The 16,986-nt window shown below is 34.8% G+C and overlaps 1 protein-coding gene across 1 annotated transcript in view; it reads left to right on the forward strand.

Annotated features, from left to right (window-relative positions):
- LOC145243781 (proton myo-inositol cotransporter-like) overlaps nt 1-16,216 on the forward strand; it is a 31,537-nt gene extending 15,321 nt beyond the window's left edge. Inside the window, exons 3-6 of the mRNA XM_080106823.1 lie at nt 62-173; nt 3,528-3,772; nt 10,381-10,533; nt 15,699-16,216. Coding sequence (XP_079962949.1) covers nt 62-173; nt 3,528-3,772; nt 10,381-10,533; nt 15,699-15,829 — 641 coding nt within the window. The 3' untranslated portion in view covers nt 15,830-16,216. The remainder of the gene's footprint in view (nt 1-61; nt 174-3,527; nt 3,773-10,380; nt 10,534-15,698) is intronic.
- Nucleotides 16,217-16,986: the final 770 nt, after the last annotated feature.

Raw genomic sequence — 16,986 nt, forward strand, 5'->3', positions numbered from 1 at the left:
TTAATGCGCAGATTAAATATTCACACTTATTTGTTCTACTTTCTTATCTTCTTTCTTGCAGGTGTGTCTGTAAGCTGTTTTTGTTTGGCCACCACGTTTCTCTTTGCTACCATATATTCCCCTTGGGTGAACACTTCAAGTATTTCCTTTAACAACTCCTGTTCCACATACAGGTAAGTAAATATTTACTTTTTCATAAAATTTAAACACACGCGCGCGCGCACACACACGCATACACACACATACATATATACATATATGCGTGTGTGTGTGTGTTTGCATGTGTCGGTGTGTATATCTATATATGTGTGTATAAAATTAAAATCAATAAATTTATTCAATAAATAAAACTTTCGATTACAATAAAAGAGCAATAAAAATTCAGCATACCAATGAATAATAAACACTTACAAGCCTCCACCCCTTGGAAAAACTACACATTACCTACGAAAATCGCCATTTTTACATCTCCAACACATTTGAAAATAATTTCTGACGAGGACGCATCACAGACCGTCTGAAACGCGCGTAAACGATTTCAATGACTTAAAAACATTATTACAATGCCCCAAACATAATTCTCAATGAAAAACCAAGACACGGAATAATAAAATAATGTTAAAAAATACACATTGTTGGTGACTACTCCCTTATTTAAATATATATATATATATATATATATATATATATATATATATATATATATATATATATATAGCCGTCGGTAATGCTTTCTCTCTCTCTCTTTCTTTTTGCTATGCTGCACTTGTTCCCGCGTGTTGCACATAATATTATTTTAGCCAGTAGTTTCAGCATCTGACAAAAGTCAATTTACAGCCTTTGGTGTCAGCAGTTGTTGGCCCAAGACGGTCAAATTCATGTTTTGCTCTTTTCTTTCTTACTGACTTGCATGTAAGAAATGGTGCCTTTTTTTATTTGATTTTTTTCCGCTTCCAAAATTTATCTCTTTTCTCGTCTGCTGCTCGGCAGAAGCATTTGCGTGCACGCGCGTTGAGTTGAAACTAAGCGCGTGGCGTTATGATATGGTGATCGTCATGTTATGTCAGACCACAGCTAAACCCGAGCTGTTGACGTCATTACCGGAGAAAGCCGAGTGGACGCTGAGTTACGTCTGGTTCAAAGGGTGCACTAATACCAAATTATACACACTTTAAAGTTAAAAGTAATGTTAACACAGGAATGCTAAAACCACAAACAGTGAATATAATTTTAGTTAATAGTAATGTTACGTAAGTTAATGACATAACGAGAAATATATTTAGAAAGGTGCAGCTTACTTTAGTGTCTGACGTCAGACGGGAAAGTTCGGACAAGTTTACACGAAAGATATCGTCTCAGCCGTTTGAAAGCTGGAATAAATGCGACTTTAATATAATGTAGAAAATTACAATGTCTTGCGGCCCCAATTGCAATTCAACAATAAAGTTATACAAAATACATATCCTATTGTTGTTTGCTGATAAACTTGATTAATGAGAAGAGACAAAGACACAACTGAGAGATATATTAGTTTTTACCTGCGAGAGACAGATTGAATGTTAATGATTGATTGGTTGGTTGTTTTTGTTTTACGGCATATCAACCCTTTTCGGGTTATTTAATGCCGAATCCAAAGATTTTGAAGAAAATTTTTTTTAATAGAATATATTTGTTGTTTTCACGTCCGTTTCTATTTAACCCATAGTTGGGACCCTAACAGGTACTACCACTCCGGGTCAGAGTGGACCTGGGAACAATGGTAATCAAAGGGTGGCTCCACACTCCCCAAAGTCCACAAGCTGGGACCTCACCACTGGATATAGTTTAAGGTCATATCCAGGACCCCCATTGAGGGACTTTTAACCTCTGCAGGGAGGCAGTCGGCGTATTCTAATGCGCCACCGACAGAGCCTGAATGTTAATGAACTGATTTATTATGTGTGAAAACCGACACATACATTCATTTAACCACTAGACGTCACACTGTATATATCACAACATTAAACAAACATCTGTTAAATGGGCGTTGTTTATATACCGCCGACCATACAATACATTACTATTATTAGTACTACTAATCCAAATAGGAAAATGGTCAACGTCAATAGTCTTTCAGGAATGAAACAAAAAACATTAAAATCTGTTAAATAAGTAAACATTTTAAAAAACAATTAATTAAACGATTCTTCCGAACCAACATACATGCATCAGAAAGTTTAATCGGGCATTTCCATGAAGAGTGGCGATGAAGGGACGCTCCGTCCCAGGAAGGTTAAAATTAATTCCCTCAACAAAACCACTATTATGTCCTCTTACGAAAATTAAAATCCAAATATAATGATACTGAACCAGATGTCTAGAATCCTTATTTTAATTTGGATTGAAATCCTTTACACAGTTTTATTCAAGAAAATATATAAATCTTACGGCTGTTCAACTAAGATAAATAAATCTCTTTTTCATGTTGAAAGTAATACACAAGGCGACATTCACCGAGAGTTTTCACATATGTTTATATTTGGAGCGAATATACTACGGGGTGAGGGACTTATATTATCGTACCTAGCGATTTATTTTTAAACTTAACTTAAGATGAGTAAATCTGTTTTCAGACAAAAAGTAAACAACTCGACATTTGACAAAAGTGTTCATATATGATTTTATTTGGATAATTTATTCAGGAGTGAGAGACTAATGTTATCTTAGCCAGTTATTTACTTCTTTAAACTTAATCTTCTAACTTAACAAAATGAGTGACGCGTGCGGACAAACATCAAAGTAACATTCGTCTTGGATTACAAATTTCTTATATGACTTGTTCGCATGGCTTCCACCGAGATACTAATTAAACACGCATAGGTTTTTTTTCTCGCCGAAAAACATGACATCATTCGTCATCGGTTGACTCCTATTTTGTCTATAGTGTCTAAACTCTTCTCCCTGCCTTAAATATACGTCAACTTTCTCTGGGAACGATTGTTTGTAGATTAAGGTTACCTTGAAATGCACTAAACGTTGTCCTTGTGAAAATTCACACCAGCTAGTTTAATCGCAACTGATGTAGCGTCCCTAATATGTAGCATAATATATAGTAATAGGTAAACACTACTATGGCCAACATATAACGTATTTAAAAGGCAATACAGTTTAGCAATTAATCAAAAATAATTAATTTGGCTTTAGATACTCATTCGTCTTCTGTTTACGTTAAAAATGTTTAATAATCAATAGAAGCTATACGCATGTAAATTACGTGTAAATATCGATTTTGAGCAAAGTAGCCACATTTGTTTCCGTTAAAATCTGCTAAATGAAGATGGCTACTTGATTCAGATTCAGTAATCATGTAAACTTTAAAGCCTTCTAACTTCTAACGGCGTAATATCAACGGATGGCTTTCTGTAGATTATCGTGTGATACGGGTAGTGCAGGTATGTAAACTTTACTCTTCACGTAACTGTTATATTGATCAACCTATTTCAATAAGTGTAGATATTTCTCAAACGATATAATGGTTCTCGTTTCAGCCGATGTAATGACTGTATCAACGATGTCGCGTGTGGTTTTTGTTATGAAAATAAACCATACGTGAATAACGGAACTTGTCTTCCAGTCAGCGACACTTCTCGTCTGATATCTGAATTAGGAGCATGTAACTCAACATTAGCTCTTCAGAAATATTCCAGGAAATGGGCTTATAACTATTGTCCCATATCGTTCTCGTGGGCTGCAGTTGTCGCACTCTCATTTTACCTTATATTCTACTCTATAGGTAAGTAATATTTATTTATTTTACTAAAAGCATGTTTCTTTTTCTTCTTGTGCAATACATCAATTGATGATAGAATTTTAAGTTCGTGTGTCGTGATGATCACACGTTCACTCCAAATAGAAGTTTTCATCCAAATAGGCCGATCATATATATATTACAATAATTTAATATCTGATGAGTAAACCACTAAAAATGCGACAAAGACATAATTTTGTTGACTTGTTAGTTGCAAACTAAACAATATTATAATAATTTTCCTTTTGAAATATAATAAACTAGCAACTGAGGAGACTTGATGTTGGAACTTTGAAAGCTATTATATTAGAATATATATGCTCTGAAAAAACATTCATTAAGCTTAAACTTTCTTAATTTTATAGATAGATGGAAAGTTCTAGTTGAAAAAAAAATTTAATGGGACAATTTTTTATATGAATAATTTCTTAAACCAGGATAAGACGATCAGTGTATAAAACTGATTTATGGTTCAAGTAAATATATATATATATAGAAAGAGAGAGAGAGAGAGTCATCAACATACAGTACTGTTTCATGGTATCACAACTCATCAGTGCGGCTTTTCTCAGTCGTGGATCGAACCTACAACCATCGTGTTGACAGTCGGCAGCTCTAACCACTAGACCAAGAATCAGTGGCCGTAAATATTTCTCCCCAAATGCCTATTACATTAGCATTTGCCCGTCGCAGAGGGCTCAAACTGTCAGTTTGTTTACAAACAAACTGTGGGCTTCGCTTATTCGCTTAAATACGCGTCGGGTGAAAATATATTTACAAAATGCTTAACACTAAGAGGGGAGCTTATTAGTCATCGACATACAGTACTGCTTCGTTGTATCACAACTCATGTGCGACTAGACATACACCATTTCCCAGCCGTGGATCGAACCTACAACCATCGGCAGCTCTAACCACTAGACCAAAAATCAGTGCCCGTAACTATTTCTCCTCAAATGCCTATTATGCATATATATATATATATATATATATATATATATATATGTGTGTGTGTGTGTGTGTGTGTGTGTGTGTGTGTGAAAATATATAAAAAGAATACGAAAAGTATAAAAGCTTATAACTGTTTTATTCGTTATGTATATATATATATATATATATATAGTTAGTTAGTTACAAAATATATATGGCAATTAAGCTACACAGAATATTACGCGTTTCATCCACGGTAGGATTCATCAGGATTATGCAAGGAGTTGTAGTCTCGCGTTTTTATATACGCACATTCTCTTCAGTTTTTAGTTAGCCAATCAGCTTCCTAGTTTCCACCACACCCTTTCTAATCAGCCATTGAGCAGGTACTTTCAGAACAAAGGTCCAGTTGACCTCCGGTTCACCCCTTCCTTTGTGTGTGCTATTTTAGCGGGGAACGTAGATATCTAGTGTTCTGACCTATTTTAAACCTAGGTTAAATGTGTTTGTTGTTTTAGGTTATATATATATATATATATATATACTAGCATGTGTATCCAGCGTTGCCTGGTGTGACATAAATTTCCGGTTGAAGCACACCTGTATACTAATCCTTTTCATCATGGGCAACGTGGATACCCCCACAACAAAAATAAAAGAACGGATGAAAACATGCAAATGTAATCGCCCAAAAATGAAGAAGTACGTGATACCCTCTTCACCAAATATTTCGGCAGTAAGGCTACAAAGAGAATAAACTATTCTCCGGATATTGAGCACTGGAAAGAACACCCCCAACAAAAAAATGATTAAAAATAAATCATTACAACTTTTGTTTCAGCAAAAATAGCTGCAAATGCCCGTGCGATCGGAAAAAAAATCTACCAAAAATTAATTCCAAAGACAATTAATTTAAATTTTTCGTCATTTTATATTTCTAATGTAACCCTCCCCTCCCCCAACAAAACAAATTGAATTTGTCATATTTTGAGGTTCGTTTTGTTTATAAAATTGTTAGATGAAAGTACAGAATGATCTCATATAAATTAATTAAATTTATAGTTATTTTATGTTTCAAATGTAATTCCCGCTCCCACCACCAAAAAAAAAACAAAAAAAATGTATTTCTCTTGTTTTGCCCCCCACCCCTACGATCACCAAACTTGAAAAACTGCTAGAGATGACATGTCTCGTTGAACGCTTTCTGGCCAAAAAGTGGGTGCTCATTTTACGTTAAATTTATATAGAAAAGTGATTTCCCACGCTAAAATGTTAATTATTTTTTCAAAATTTCTTCTTTCAGATTATTTATAAAGACTGTTTAAACGTATGAGGCCCCCAAAAAGTAGGTCTTCATTTTTTGTTATGGGTTAAACGACGCTGGGTCACGCCGTAAAAAGTGACCATTTTTAATTTAAGATATCAAATAAATTATAAAGAAAATCTGTTTCGCAGGCAATTAAACACACTTGCTATGGTATAATTATAACAAATCCAGAGCAACACCGATTAAATTTTATAAACAAACAAAAAGGAGCAGATAATATATGGGATGATGAATTTTGCTCACATGGAAAATTGGCCTCGTGTCTGACTAACTCTGCCCTCGTGGGGATGCAAGTAAATGAGGACATTAGTTTTAATTATTTTTCTCTAACCTCATCCCCCCTTTCCCCTGGTATCGGTATTGAAAATAAGGAAAAATGATGTATTCTGGAGAAGAAGTTTTCATAAAACAACTTATGAATTATATCGGTGTACTTATAGTTTACATGACAAAAGAAACCTACTAAATACAGTGTAAGAAACGGATAACCCAACAATCTATATAATTATAAAACTAAAATGCCCTTGTAACTGGTGTTGTAACCCAACATCCGGTTTACGACTTCCGGTTGTGCATGCGTACATAAACATAAACCCATAAAAGCGAAAATAAATATACACAAATCGCTGGACCGGTTTCGTTCGAACAAACGGACGTCCTTAGAAAAACGAATATCTTAAATTTATTGAATAAAAAAATCCAAGATATTGGAAGCAAACGAAAAACGTGATTACAAATAATACGTATAATCATCGACCTGCTTCATATATACAATATATATTATACTAAATAATCAGCGTGACAATAAAACGTAGTTTCACTGTGTGCGTTTTTACTGTCCCAACTTTTTTCGCGTTTAAATCATCCAAATAAACAATTGTTAATAATTTCATTTTTTATATCGTTCATTTCCGTATTACCCTTAAGTTATTATAACGCATTTTTCTTACAAATAAATCTACTTAACCCGTTGACAATCATAAGAGCATATTGTTTTACTGTATACGTTTTCAGCGTCCCAATTGTTTTGTTTTATTTTTCCCGTTTAAATTAAAAGATATATCAAAATTGGAATTTAACTTAAAGTATTATGGTATCTATTCAGTTCACACTTACCTATAAGTATGGCAAACCACTTATAATTCAATGGCTGTAAGTTTTTTTTTCTAGAATAAAAAATTATAAACAGAATGACTTAGAGAAATATATCTATATTCTTTTTTATTTTAATATACTTTCATAGAAATGTTTCTGTTATGACATAAAAAACTATTTTCTTTACGCCACAAGTGTCACGCTCATAACGGGTCACGGGTAGTCTAGTAACAAATAAAGTTTATCCTGTGGACACAATTGTTCGCTATTTCTCTCCTACAGTTTAATAGATGTTGGAGTTCTTTAAAATATAGGATAGCAAATTTTTCATGAAGCCATAATCTACATGGATCGTATAGGTCTCTACATGTGTTTACTTGTCTTATTATTTTCCATTCGAATACCGGCGAACGTCCGCTGACTTTGAGTTCCCAGTATTTGTTTGCTAGAGTTGTTTTCATTCGGTGTTTTTTTAATTTTTTTGATGTACTTTTGTGGTCATAATATCAGGTTTTGAAATATAAGAAAGACATACCTACGTAATATTTCTTGTTATTCGAGTTTTCTTTCGCAAATATTGTGGCCTGGTAAACTATGCTTTTATTTATTTTGAAGTGGGCAAAGAGTTCGGTATCTACAGTTGCATTTATCGTGTTCGTTATTAGTATTTTTATTTTTATTTCTAGTATGGTTGTCCTTGTCTGGGGTTGGTTTATTATTATTATTATTATTATTATTATTATTATTATTATTATTATTTCTACTAGTTACATATGTGTTCTTTGTGTTAGATTTATTTTTGTCATGGTGTCCACTTTTTTATTGTTTATTTTGTTGTTCTTTTCATTGCTTTTATTTAATATTTTGTTATAATGTGCTTTAATTATCATCTCTAAATTTTCGCAGCAGTTGTATGATAACTTAAGATTATTTTATTGAAACTTTTGTGTAAGGGCTTGATTACGAGGAAGTGCTTTTCGATGAGATCTAGAAATTTCTTGCCAATTTTTGTTTTTAACATTTGATTGTATGGCGCCGTATACCAAATTATATTTCTTTTTCTTCTATCTTTAATTTTATTATAGTTATGGTGCTTTTTGGCTTATATTTGATATCAATATTTCGTATTCACTATTTTTAGGGCTGTTTCGTAGATATTGATTGACCTGTTAAATACATTTCCATTGCTTGAGTTATTGCTGAGTCTTTTATGTTAGAACGTTATTTACCAACATTTGTAAAGAGAAATTTGTAAACAAATCTCAAAATAAATTATTTAATTTATGAAAAGAAAACCCTTATCTGCAATTCAAAGTCTTTCAAATTTAATGAAGAGAGCCTACGTTGAATTTGTATGGGTCATGCTTGTCATCTCTATATTAATAAAGTAGGCACAGCAATTTCTCTTCAAGGTGTCGAAGGTTTGAAACAGTACATGCCACATACAAATTCAATACAGCTAAGCTAATAGCTACTATCTTATGTATCTTTCAAACATCATTTCAGACCCATTAAGCCGTGATAATAAAATACTACATTACATCCTAGAGCAACATTATGAAAATTGCAATATCGTTAGAAGAAAGAGTCCCTATTTTATCTCATAATATGTAATTTTACCACAACCGGGAAGAATTCTACACGTTCCACAGATTCTATTACACCGACCGTAATACTTACATACTTACATAGATCTAGCATAATGTTTCCAAATTCTGTTTCATGAATAATAAAGCTTCTCTCGCCAAGGTTCGTCCATTCTAAACTCTGATAATTCTTATATTCCAAAACCCAGTTCTTCACTTTATAAACGAACGGTTACTAACATTGATATATGGCGTCACTAAGAGACATATTATTCCGCCATAATGCATCGGTCATTTCAGTCATGTAATATCGAGAAATACAAAAGATAAAAATCATTAAGCGAACGTTCAATAACCAGTTTACTTGCTTTCTTTGAAAAATTATAAAGCACGCTATCCACTACAAGAACCTCCTCCGTTGTCGTCGTCGTCGTCGTCAAAATAGCAAGAAAGAATTACACAGCATGGCGATTGGGTTTTTTAACGATCTAACACATTTTAACATTATGCTTACATTTGGAACCTTTAACACACACTATACACTACAACACTATCTTTTCTATTTTTTTCGACAAGTTCGTTTTGTTTGTTTGTTTGTTTGTTTGTTTGTTTGTGTGTGTGTGTGTGTGTGTGTGTGTGTGTGTGTGTGTGTGTGTGTGTGTGTGTGTGTGTGTGTGTGTGTGTGTGTGTGAACGATAAAAATCCCTGTAATAGTTCCCTTCAATTATCCGGGGTTCACAGTGTGTGTAATGGGTTCCTCCCCCTTTCCCTCTCTTTCGCTCTCACCGCACGTATTTTCCTTCTCAAATTGTATTCATTTTAGTTCGTGCATAAGTTTGTTTGTATGCGCGTGTTCGGTTCTGTTGCGTCTGGGAAAGCGATAGCATTTCTTCTTCCTCTTCTTCTTCTTCTTCTTCTTTTTCTTTTTTTTCTTTTTAATCTTCTACTTTACAATTATTAATGCATTTGTATTTTATTTTCTTCTTTTTTGTTTCTTACACAATTTAATTATGTCGGGGTTGGAATCTTTTATTTATTTATTACATTTTTAAATTTTTTCTAACTTGAAAAGAAAAACACATATATTGTATATCTCTCTATCTCTTCCTCTCTAACACATATTTTTACTTTTTACTTTTAAAAATCTATTTTCATTTTTAAAGTAAGTTTCATTTTTAGACGTCAGTCTTTAGTCTATTTTTAAAGAATACGAAATATCCCGACTGTGGCCTACGCCTTGCGTTATCTGTAGCGTATGCACACACACACACACACACACACACACACACAAATAATAACGTTATTATTTCAACACGATACGTCGCCATACAATTGAATTTAAATATAGCCAGAGTAAAATTTCAGCTTTTAATGTATTATATTTGTTCGGCTTAAATTCACACCTAAACTAACTGAACGATCATTTTCAGTTTTGGAGCACAGCTGCTAGGAGTAGGAGATGTATAAATATCATCTATAATTAGTTCTTTTAGTATCGTGAGAACAACGTGAAAGCCCTTTATCCTATTACTTAATTTTAAAATAAACACTTTATTTTGTTTACTTTTTATGGTCCCGGGAAACGCCGGGTTATCCTGCTACTTATTATTATTTATTTATTTATTTTTATGAATTCTATTTTATGTTTTTCAAAGGTGCGGGGCAACTTCCCTGTACAATCAACTCTGAGATCTACCCACTGTGGGCACGAAGTACAAGCACCGGAATCGTATTCCTGCTTTATTTTATCAGCCTCTTCATCGAATCGATGACGTTCTTGTCTTTTATCGAAATAATCCATGATTACGGTTAGTCTATAAAATAATTGATCATTTCTTTTTGTGTTGTTAAAGTTAACATTTCAGTAATGAAAAAACTGGGAAGCAAATCACGTGTTATACTATTTAAATTGATAGTCTCCGGTGTTTTATCTAATTTTTTTTAATCCCCTTTAACATAAATCCATTGGCGCTTTTCTCATTTCAAATATGGTTCTAAATTTGCTTAAACGAGATAAAGATATGTGGCGCCTGACAAGCGCATCGGAATGACGCACTCGATGCGCTTCATCCCACTCAGCTGAAATATAAGTTAAGCTTTCTCCAATCACTCCACTACTGACTGTACGAGTTCACTGCAATCAAATAGGTATGAGCTTAAGATCGAAGACCATGATGTCCGAGAAAGCTGGTCCCTTCACGAGGGACTGAAAGAACCAGAAAAAAAAATATATATATGCATATTTGTTTTTACAAGGGACGGCACGGTCCTTAACAAATTCGCCCACGCATTTCCTAACACCGCTGCCGAATCGACACGCCACACCACAAACAAGTACCGTTGAATCGACACATGTGTTCCCAAGCAGGACCGAACAATCTCGCCAATACGAAAATGCAATAACGCGAGACACGTTATCAAAGCAGTGTATTTCAAAACCCACGAATCACTTATCGGCTTGTTCTTTCCATAGCTGATGGGCGAAACTAAATCGTCACTTTCGGGTAAGGTGGGTGTAGTTCATTAGTGGACTTGATTTGTAATTGGAAGGTTCCAAGTTCGTTTTCACCGCGGGTAGTCCCGACTCATACGCTTGTGCACTTGCGCGCATGCTCGGCACATCAGCTAATTAATTCTCCTTTTTCTAAAGGCCCTTTAACATAAATCCATGGGCGATTTTCTCATTTAAAAAAATGGTTCTAAATTTGCTAAAACGAGATAAAACTCTCGGTATTTTATAATTATAAAACTTCTACTTGGTCGATGTTTATCGGGAGATTTTGAACTTTAATTTCCCTACACATACCTTTTATTTATTTATTAATCAAATATTTGTTAAATTATTTTAAAGTAGGAATTTGAACGTTAAATGCAATAACTAGGGTATCATTTAATCATTAAATTTTTAATTTTATTTTAATTGTTACGAAAGTTATAACTAGGGCTATGCGAAGAGAATATTCTTATCATTGTTTGGACTATCGAGTATATATCTGACATAGTTAGACACAGTTAATCACTCGAGAACCACATCACTCTATCAAACAGCATATAAGATATTAACTGATATATACTCGAGAGTCAAAATAATGAAAAGAATATTCTCTTGTCATAGACCTTGTTATTACTAAATCCGTTTGCTCGCTGGGATGATCAATATTGAAATGATATTAAAGTGTAATAACGATAATAAAGATAACGGCGCATGTAAACCAGGGCAAATAAAATCGCACACTTGAATAAATAGTAAAATGTAGCACAAAGCAAAATATTATAGCGGTTATTCTGTATGTTATATAACGAGGACCGTCGGTCGAGTGGATGAAATGAGTGATAGAACTTTTCGAGTGATTTTCTGATCTAGAGCCAAAAGGGTAACCCAAGTATGCAAATGGGAATTAAAGGTTTTCATCTGCTTAAAAAAAATTATGTTTCCGTTCCTGCCAACACCTTGAGTGAACGATCACGGAAAAAGAAATTACTCGTCCTAAATATCAAATAAAATTTCGGAGAACAAGCTATATGAGTCTAGCATTATGCTACTTATTTCAAGGTAATAACCAAGCTTGATCTATTATACTCCAACCTATGTATTAAGTAAGTCTAATATTTATATATCAATTCACGTTCCATCCCTTTTTTAAAAGATGTAATCGCCGATCGTCGAAAACAAGATGCAAACAAACATGGTCCACGGAGTCTTTTAATTATTCATCTTATATAATGATATGCTAATGATAATGATATGCTAACTGTATTTCAAGAACAAACTCGAGATGAGATAATTCGGATTCTTCGGATTATTCAGAATACTGTTCTTATCTCGAGTTTTATTTTCACAACTGCCGGTGGATTTATCCTTCTACCTTCTTCAAGTGTATCCTGTCAAAATTTGCACGGAATTCCGAACGGAACTATTTATTTAATTCACTGGGGTAGTGTGCTCTTGGTCTGACCACGTGAAGTCCTAAATAATTCGCAATTGTGTTCTGAAAATCGCCTACACTGAGAATTGAACTTCAAACTCAAGGGTGTCGATTACTTACTTACAAGATATTCTACTCTGAAGACTGAAAGAGAGCATGCTACCTTCGTGGATTGAATAAGGGTTCCGTTCGAAATACTCTGCAGATTGCTGAGTTCGACAGAAAGATTCCAGATTTATACGCCTGGAGAAGCTAGGAGGTGACACATTCGAAACACCTTAGATCAGAATAGTTGTACCAATTTTTAAAGCATCTAATAACAATATCACTGTATATCGATAATTGTATATCGATCTTACAACCCATGCAGTACCTAATATGTCACATGATGAAACAAACCAATCAGATTCATTCCTTGTCTAATTGTGGTGTTTTATCATAGAACGGAAGAGAGAGCAAAACCTCTTTACTAGGCTTTACCGAACGAATTTTGTGTGAATACTTAGGTATCCATTTCGCGTAGTAAGAAAACATACCGAGGCATCTTTTTAACGAATTTGAATCCGAAGGAGGACTTGAATGCGGCCCCGTTGTCGGTTAACAGCTCTTCCACGGGACCTCACTCCAAAAACACCTCATCGAGGATTGCCGCTATTTCATTGCATGTTCCTCCATGTAGCTTCTTCCATAGGGCAAATCGCCCGGGCCCGCAGTCAATCATGGTCAGGTAAAGTCCACCTCTCTAATGGGTGACATCGCATGCCAGTCTCTCCCAGGTCCCACTCACCCCCAATTGACCAGCCTCATGCGTGCTTGGAGCAGGATCAATCGACTGACATCTGTCGCATGTCCTGACCACTTGCCTCACTTGCTCCTTGGTGACACTCGGGTCGACTTTCTCCACCAAGTACCACGTCCTCTCTACCCCCATATGGTGCAGCTCTCGCACGCCAAAATCATCTAGATCCGATGCAGCAACAGCTTTCTTTGGCACAAGCCAGCTCTTCTTCACTCTCGTGAGAGCATCTGTTCGGTTCTTCTCAGAAGCCACCATGTCTACACGAAGCTTCAAACAAACTCCTGCACCAGCTCAGCTAGCATCCCAAGCCTGCGCTTCACTAACATCTCTGCTGCCTCTTTCGTTCTTATCCTTTCTTCGCTTGAAATGAGGGACTTTAGCCAAGCAGACACAGCTAGTCCGAACGTCACGTTGTTGCATGTGATGATAACGCCTCCGAGTCGGCATATCACATCCATTCCAATGATGGCTTGGGCGCCAGGCAGCAGATAATCGGTGACAATTGCATGGACCCTCATCCGGTGTTTAGCAATATCAATAGTGACGGTCTCCCTCCCTCAACACTTCACTCGCGACCCATCGAATGCCACTACTTCTACCTTCCCTTTCCGTCTTCCGACCAGGGTCGTGTGCACCATTGTAGTGGTACAGCCAGTGTCGATCACTTCTGCTTGGGCATCTGCTGCGAGTGCGCCACTATTCCCTTCTAGAAACAGTGGTATTACTGCGGCCACATCGTCCAACTTTTGAATCCTTGCCACAATGTCCACTTTTTTAAGCCACGCCACCACATCACCGTCGCCATTAAAAGGCTTAATCATGTTGCTTAAGCCAACGTTGGCCATCGCCGAAATAGCGTCAAACACACAAAAGGGAATAAATCCGAAAAAGTAGAATTACCACTCCCGTTGCACCTACTCTCCTACCGAAAAATGAAGCTCGTTTTGTAGTTTCCAGCTTTACGCGCACACGAGATTTTGCGAGAAAGCACGTAATAAAATGCTGGCCGCCATCTTTGTTTTTCCTTTTCTCGGCCTGAACTCACTCGCTGCACACCCATGGTAAGACTTCTGTTTTTCTTAGCTTCTGACCACACAACAGTAAGTGGCAAGTCGATTCAAGGCCTGAAGGTTTGGGTCGACAGACTCGCTTTCTTCTTGTAAACGTGAATAACGCTTGGAGACTTGTCGTAAATGCCTTTCAATAATTCCACGGCATGTTCAAAACCAGAGCAATCTTCGATAACGTCAGCAACAGAGGGACCGATGTTTAAACAGAGAAATTCTAGCTTATCAGGGTTTAACGAAGCAATAGTTGATAAGTAGTAATTAAAGTTGCGGAATCATAATTTCCAAAGCTGTCTGCCGAGGAAACATCAAATTTATCCAGACGACTTATCTTCTCCATGAGGATAATTAAAAATTAATTCGGTAAATTGTGGTGTTTTATCATAGAACGGAAGACAGAGCAAAACCTCTTTACTAGGCTTTACAGAACTAATTCCACAGCCAATAATAAACGTTAGAGCAAATAGTAAAGAGCAGGTAGCAGCAGTAAACGCAAGAGCTGTTAGTAACGAAATGTTGAAAAAGAAAAAAAACTTAGCCCTTTTAAAAGGGAAAAGGAACGTGTGCAAAATCACGTGCCATAGAAACTTTTACTTTAACGGAAATATAAAATTATTGTACCACAGCATTCCCACTGGTCATCATGATGTCAATCCACCGAATGATCCAATGCATCCGGATAATAATGTTTACACTTACTGTTGAATATGTAACACCATGTCTAAACTTTCTTCTGGTTTATTTTAAATCTGACCACATTCTGTCAAATTATTCACTACTCACCCTAAATATGTTAAGCATTGCCATTGAGAATACACACAGAGAAGAGCTCGATTTTTACACATTATATTATTTGATATGTTAGCAAAACTTCATTACCAACAGCTCGGCTATGGCATACGAATATATTAGTCGCTTATGCTAATTAGACACCTGTGCTCCAATATAGGATACAGACACTGATTGATTGGATGTGACTAAAGAGAAATTTGAGATTGGATTTAAGTTGTTTACATTATAGTGAAGTTATATCGTTAAGTACGTGTCCCTCTGACTGTTGCGTAAAACATAATTACCATGAAGAAAATGTAACTGATTTTATTTTGTAAAGGATTGTAAGTCGCATCGTACAATGTGTTCGTATCATTTAACATTTCCGTATCTTTTTTATTATTTTGCAGGTGTTTTCTACGTGATGGCCGCCGTGGCTTTTGTTGGGTCCATCTTTTTCTTCTTTATTCTCCCAGAAACGAAAAACAAATCGTTGGAAGAAATCGAAGAATTATTTAAATCAGAAAAAGAACAGATCTAAATTCTATGAATACATTACAAACATTTTCAAATCTAAATGCGAAAATTACAGATAAATACGTACACTTTTTGTTAAAGCAATTGCAAGTTATGATATAAACTATATACCATTTTAAAACCTATATACTATTTTTAAAATTCTTCAATTTTGTCTTGGTTCTACTGAGTATGGGAGAGGGGGTGGGCATTCCTCTGCTATATCGGACTCCCCATTCGAGAGTGCAATTGTTTGTCTATTTTTCACTTGATTTACCGGGTATATTCGTCAGATAATTTTTGAAGTTTTTGTTCATAAATCCGGTTTCTCCGCTGCTTACTGGAATGCTAGAAATCATCCTACACGAGATTTCTATTTTATTATTTTCTGTTTACACATTCATGTAAACAGCAAAAGATATAGCCTAATTTGTAAATCGCTAATACATTATTTTTAACTAAAATAACATTATTAAAATGAGTGATATTATTTACTATCTTATTTGCATAAATTTTGTTTTAATAAATCATATTTTTTATTCTATTTTAGTTCAATAGCTTTACATATATGAGAAAGTAAATATGAAAAATACGAAAGTAAGTCTGTAAATAACAAACTAAGTATCAAAAATAAAAACAGAAGTAAATAATATCAGGAAGTACCTGTACTATTACGTAAAATAACTTTCTCTGTGTGTCAGTTCGTTTCTTTAAGGATCTTTAAACGGCAGAGACGATTTTTTTTTAATTTCACACAAATGTATTTTATGTGCCTGGCAGTCTTCTTAGACAAGTTTAGTATAGGAATGTCTTCGATAAGTATTAATAATCGATAAGCGATAAAGTATTTAAAATAAGAATTAAAAATAAAAGAGAAGTATCGACAATGAAAAGCAAATACCTAATATAAAAATGCAAGTATCAATGACAAGGAAGAAAAGTTAATATTTAAAATGAGAAAGTATGGGTCTAAAATAAGAATATGTCTCAAAATGAAAATAATTATCAAAGAGTTTGGTGATCCCTTGGTGCAATTAAGTTATTATTAAAAACGAGATGTAAGCCTAGATGCTTACATCTCGTTTTTAATAATAACTTAATTGCATAAAAAATATCATCCAAAATTATATGTAACGATCTAAAATAAAAATGATATTATCCAAAAGAACATGTAAATAGCAA

This window comes from Euprymna scolopes, chromosome 22, assembly GCF_053919585.1.
Source record: "Euprymna scolopes isolate OS-2025 chromosome 22, ASM5391958v1, whole genome shotgun sequence".
In the NCBI taxonomy this organism is placed as follows: domain Eukaryota; kingdom Metazoa; phylum Mollusca; class Cephalopoda; order Sepiida; family Sepiolidae; genus Euprymna; species Euprymna scolopes.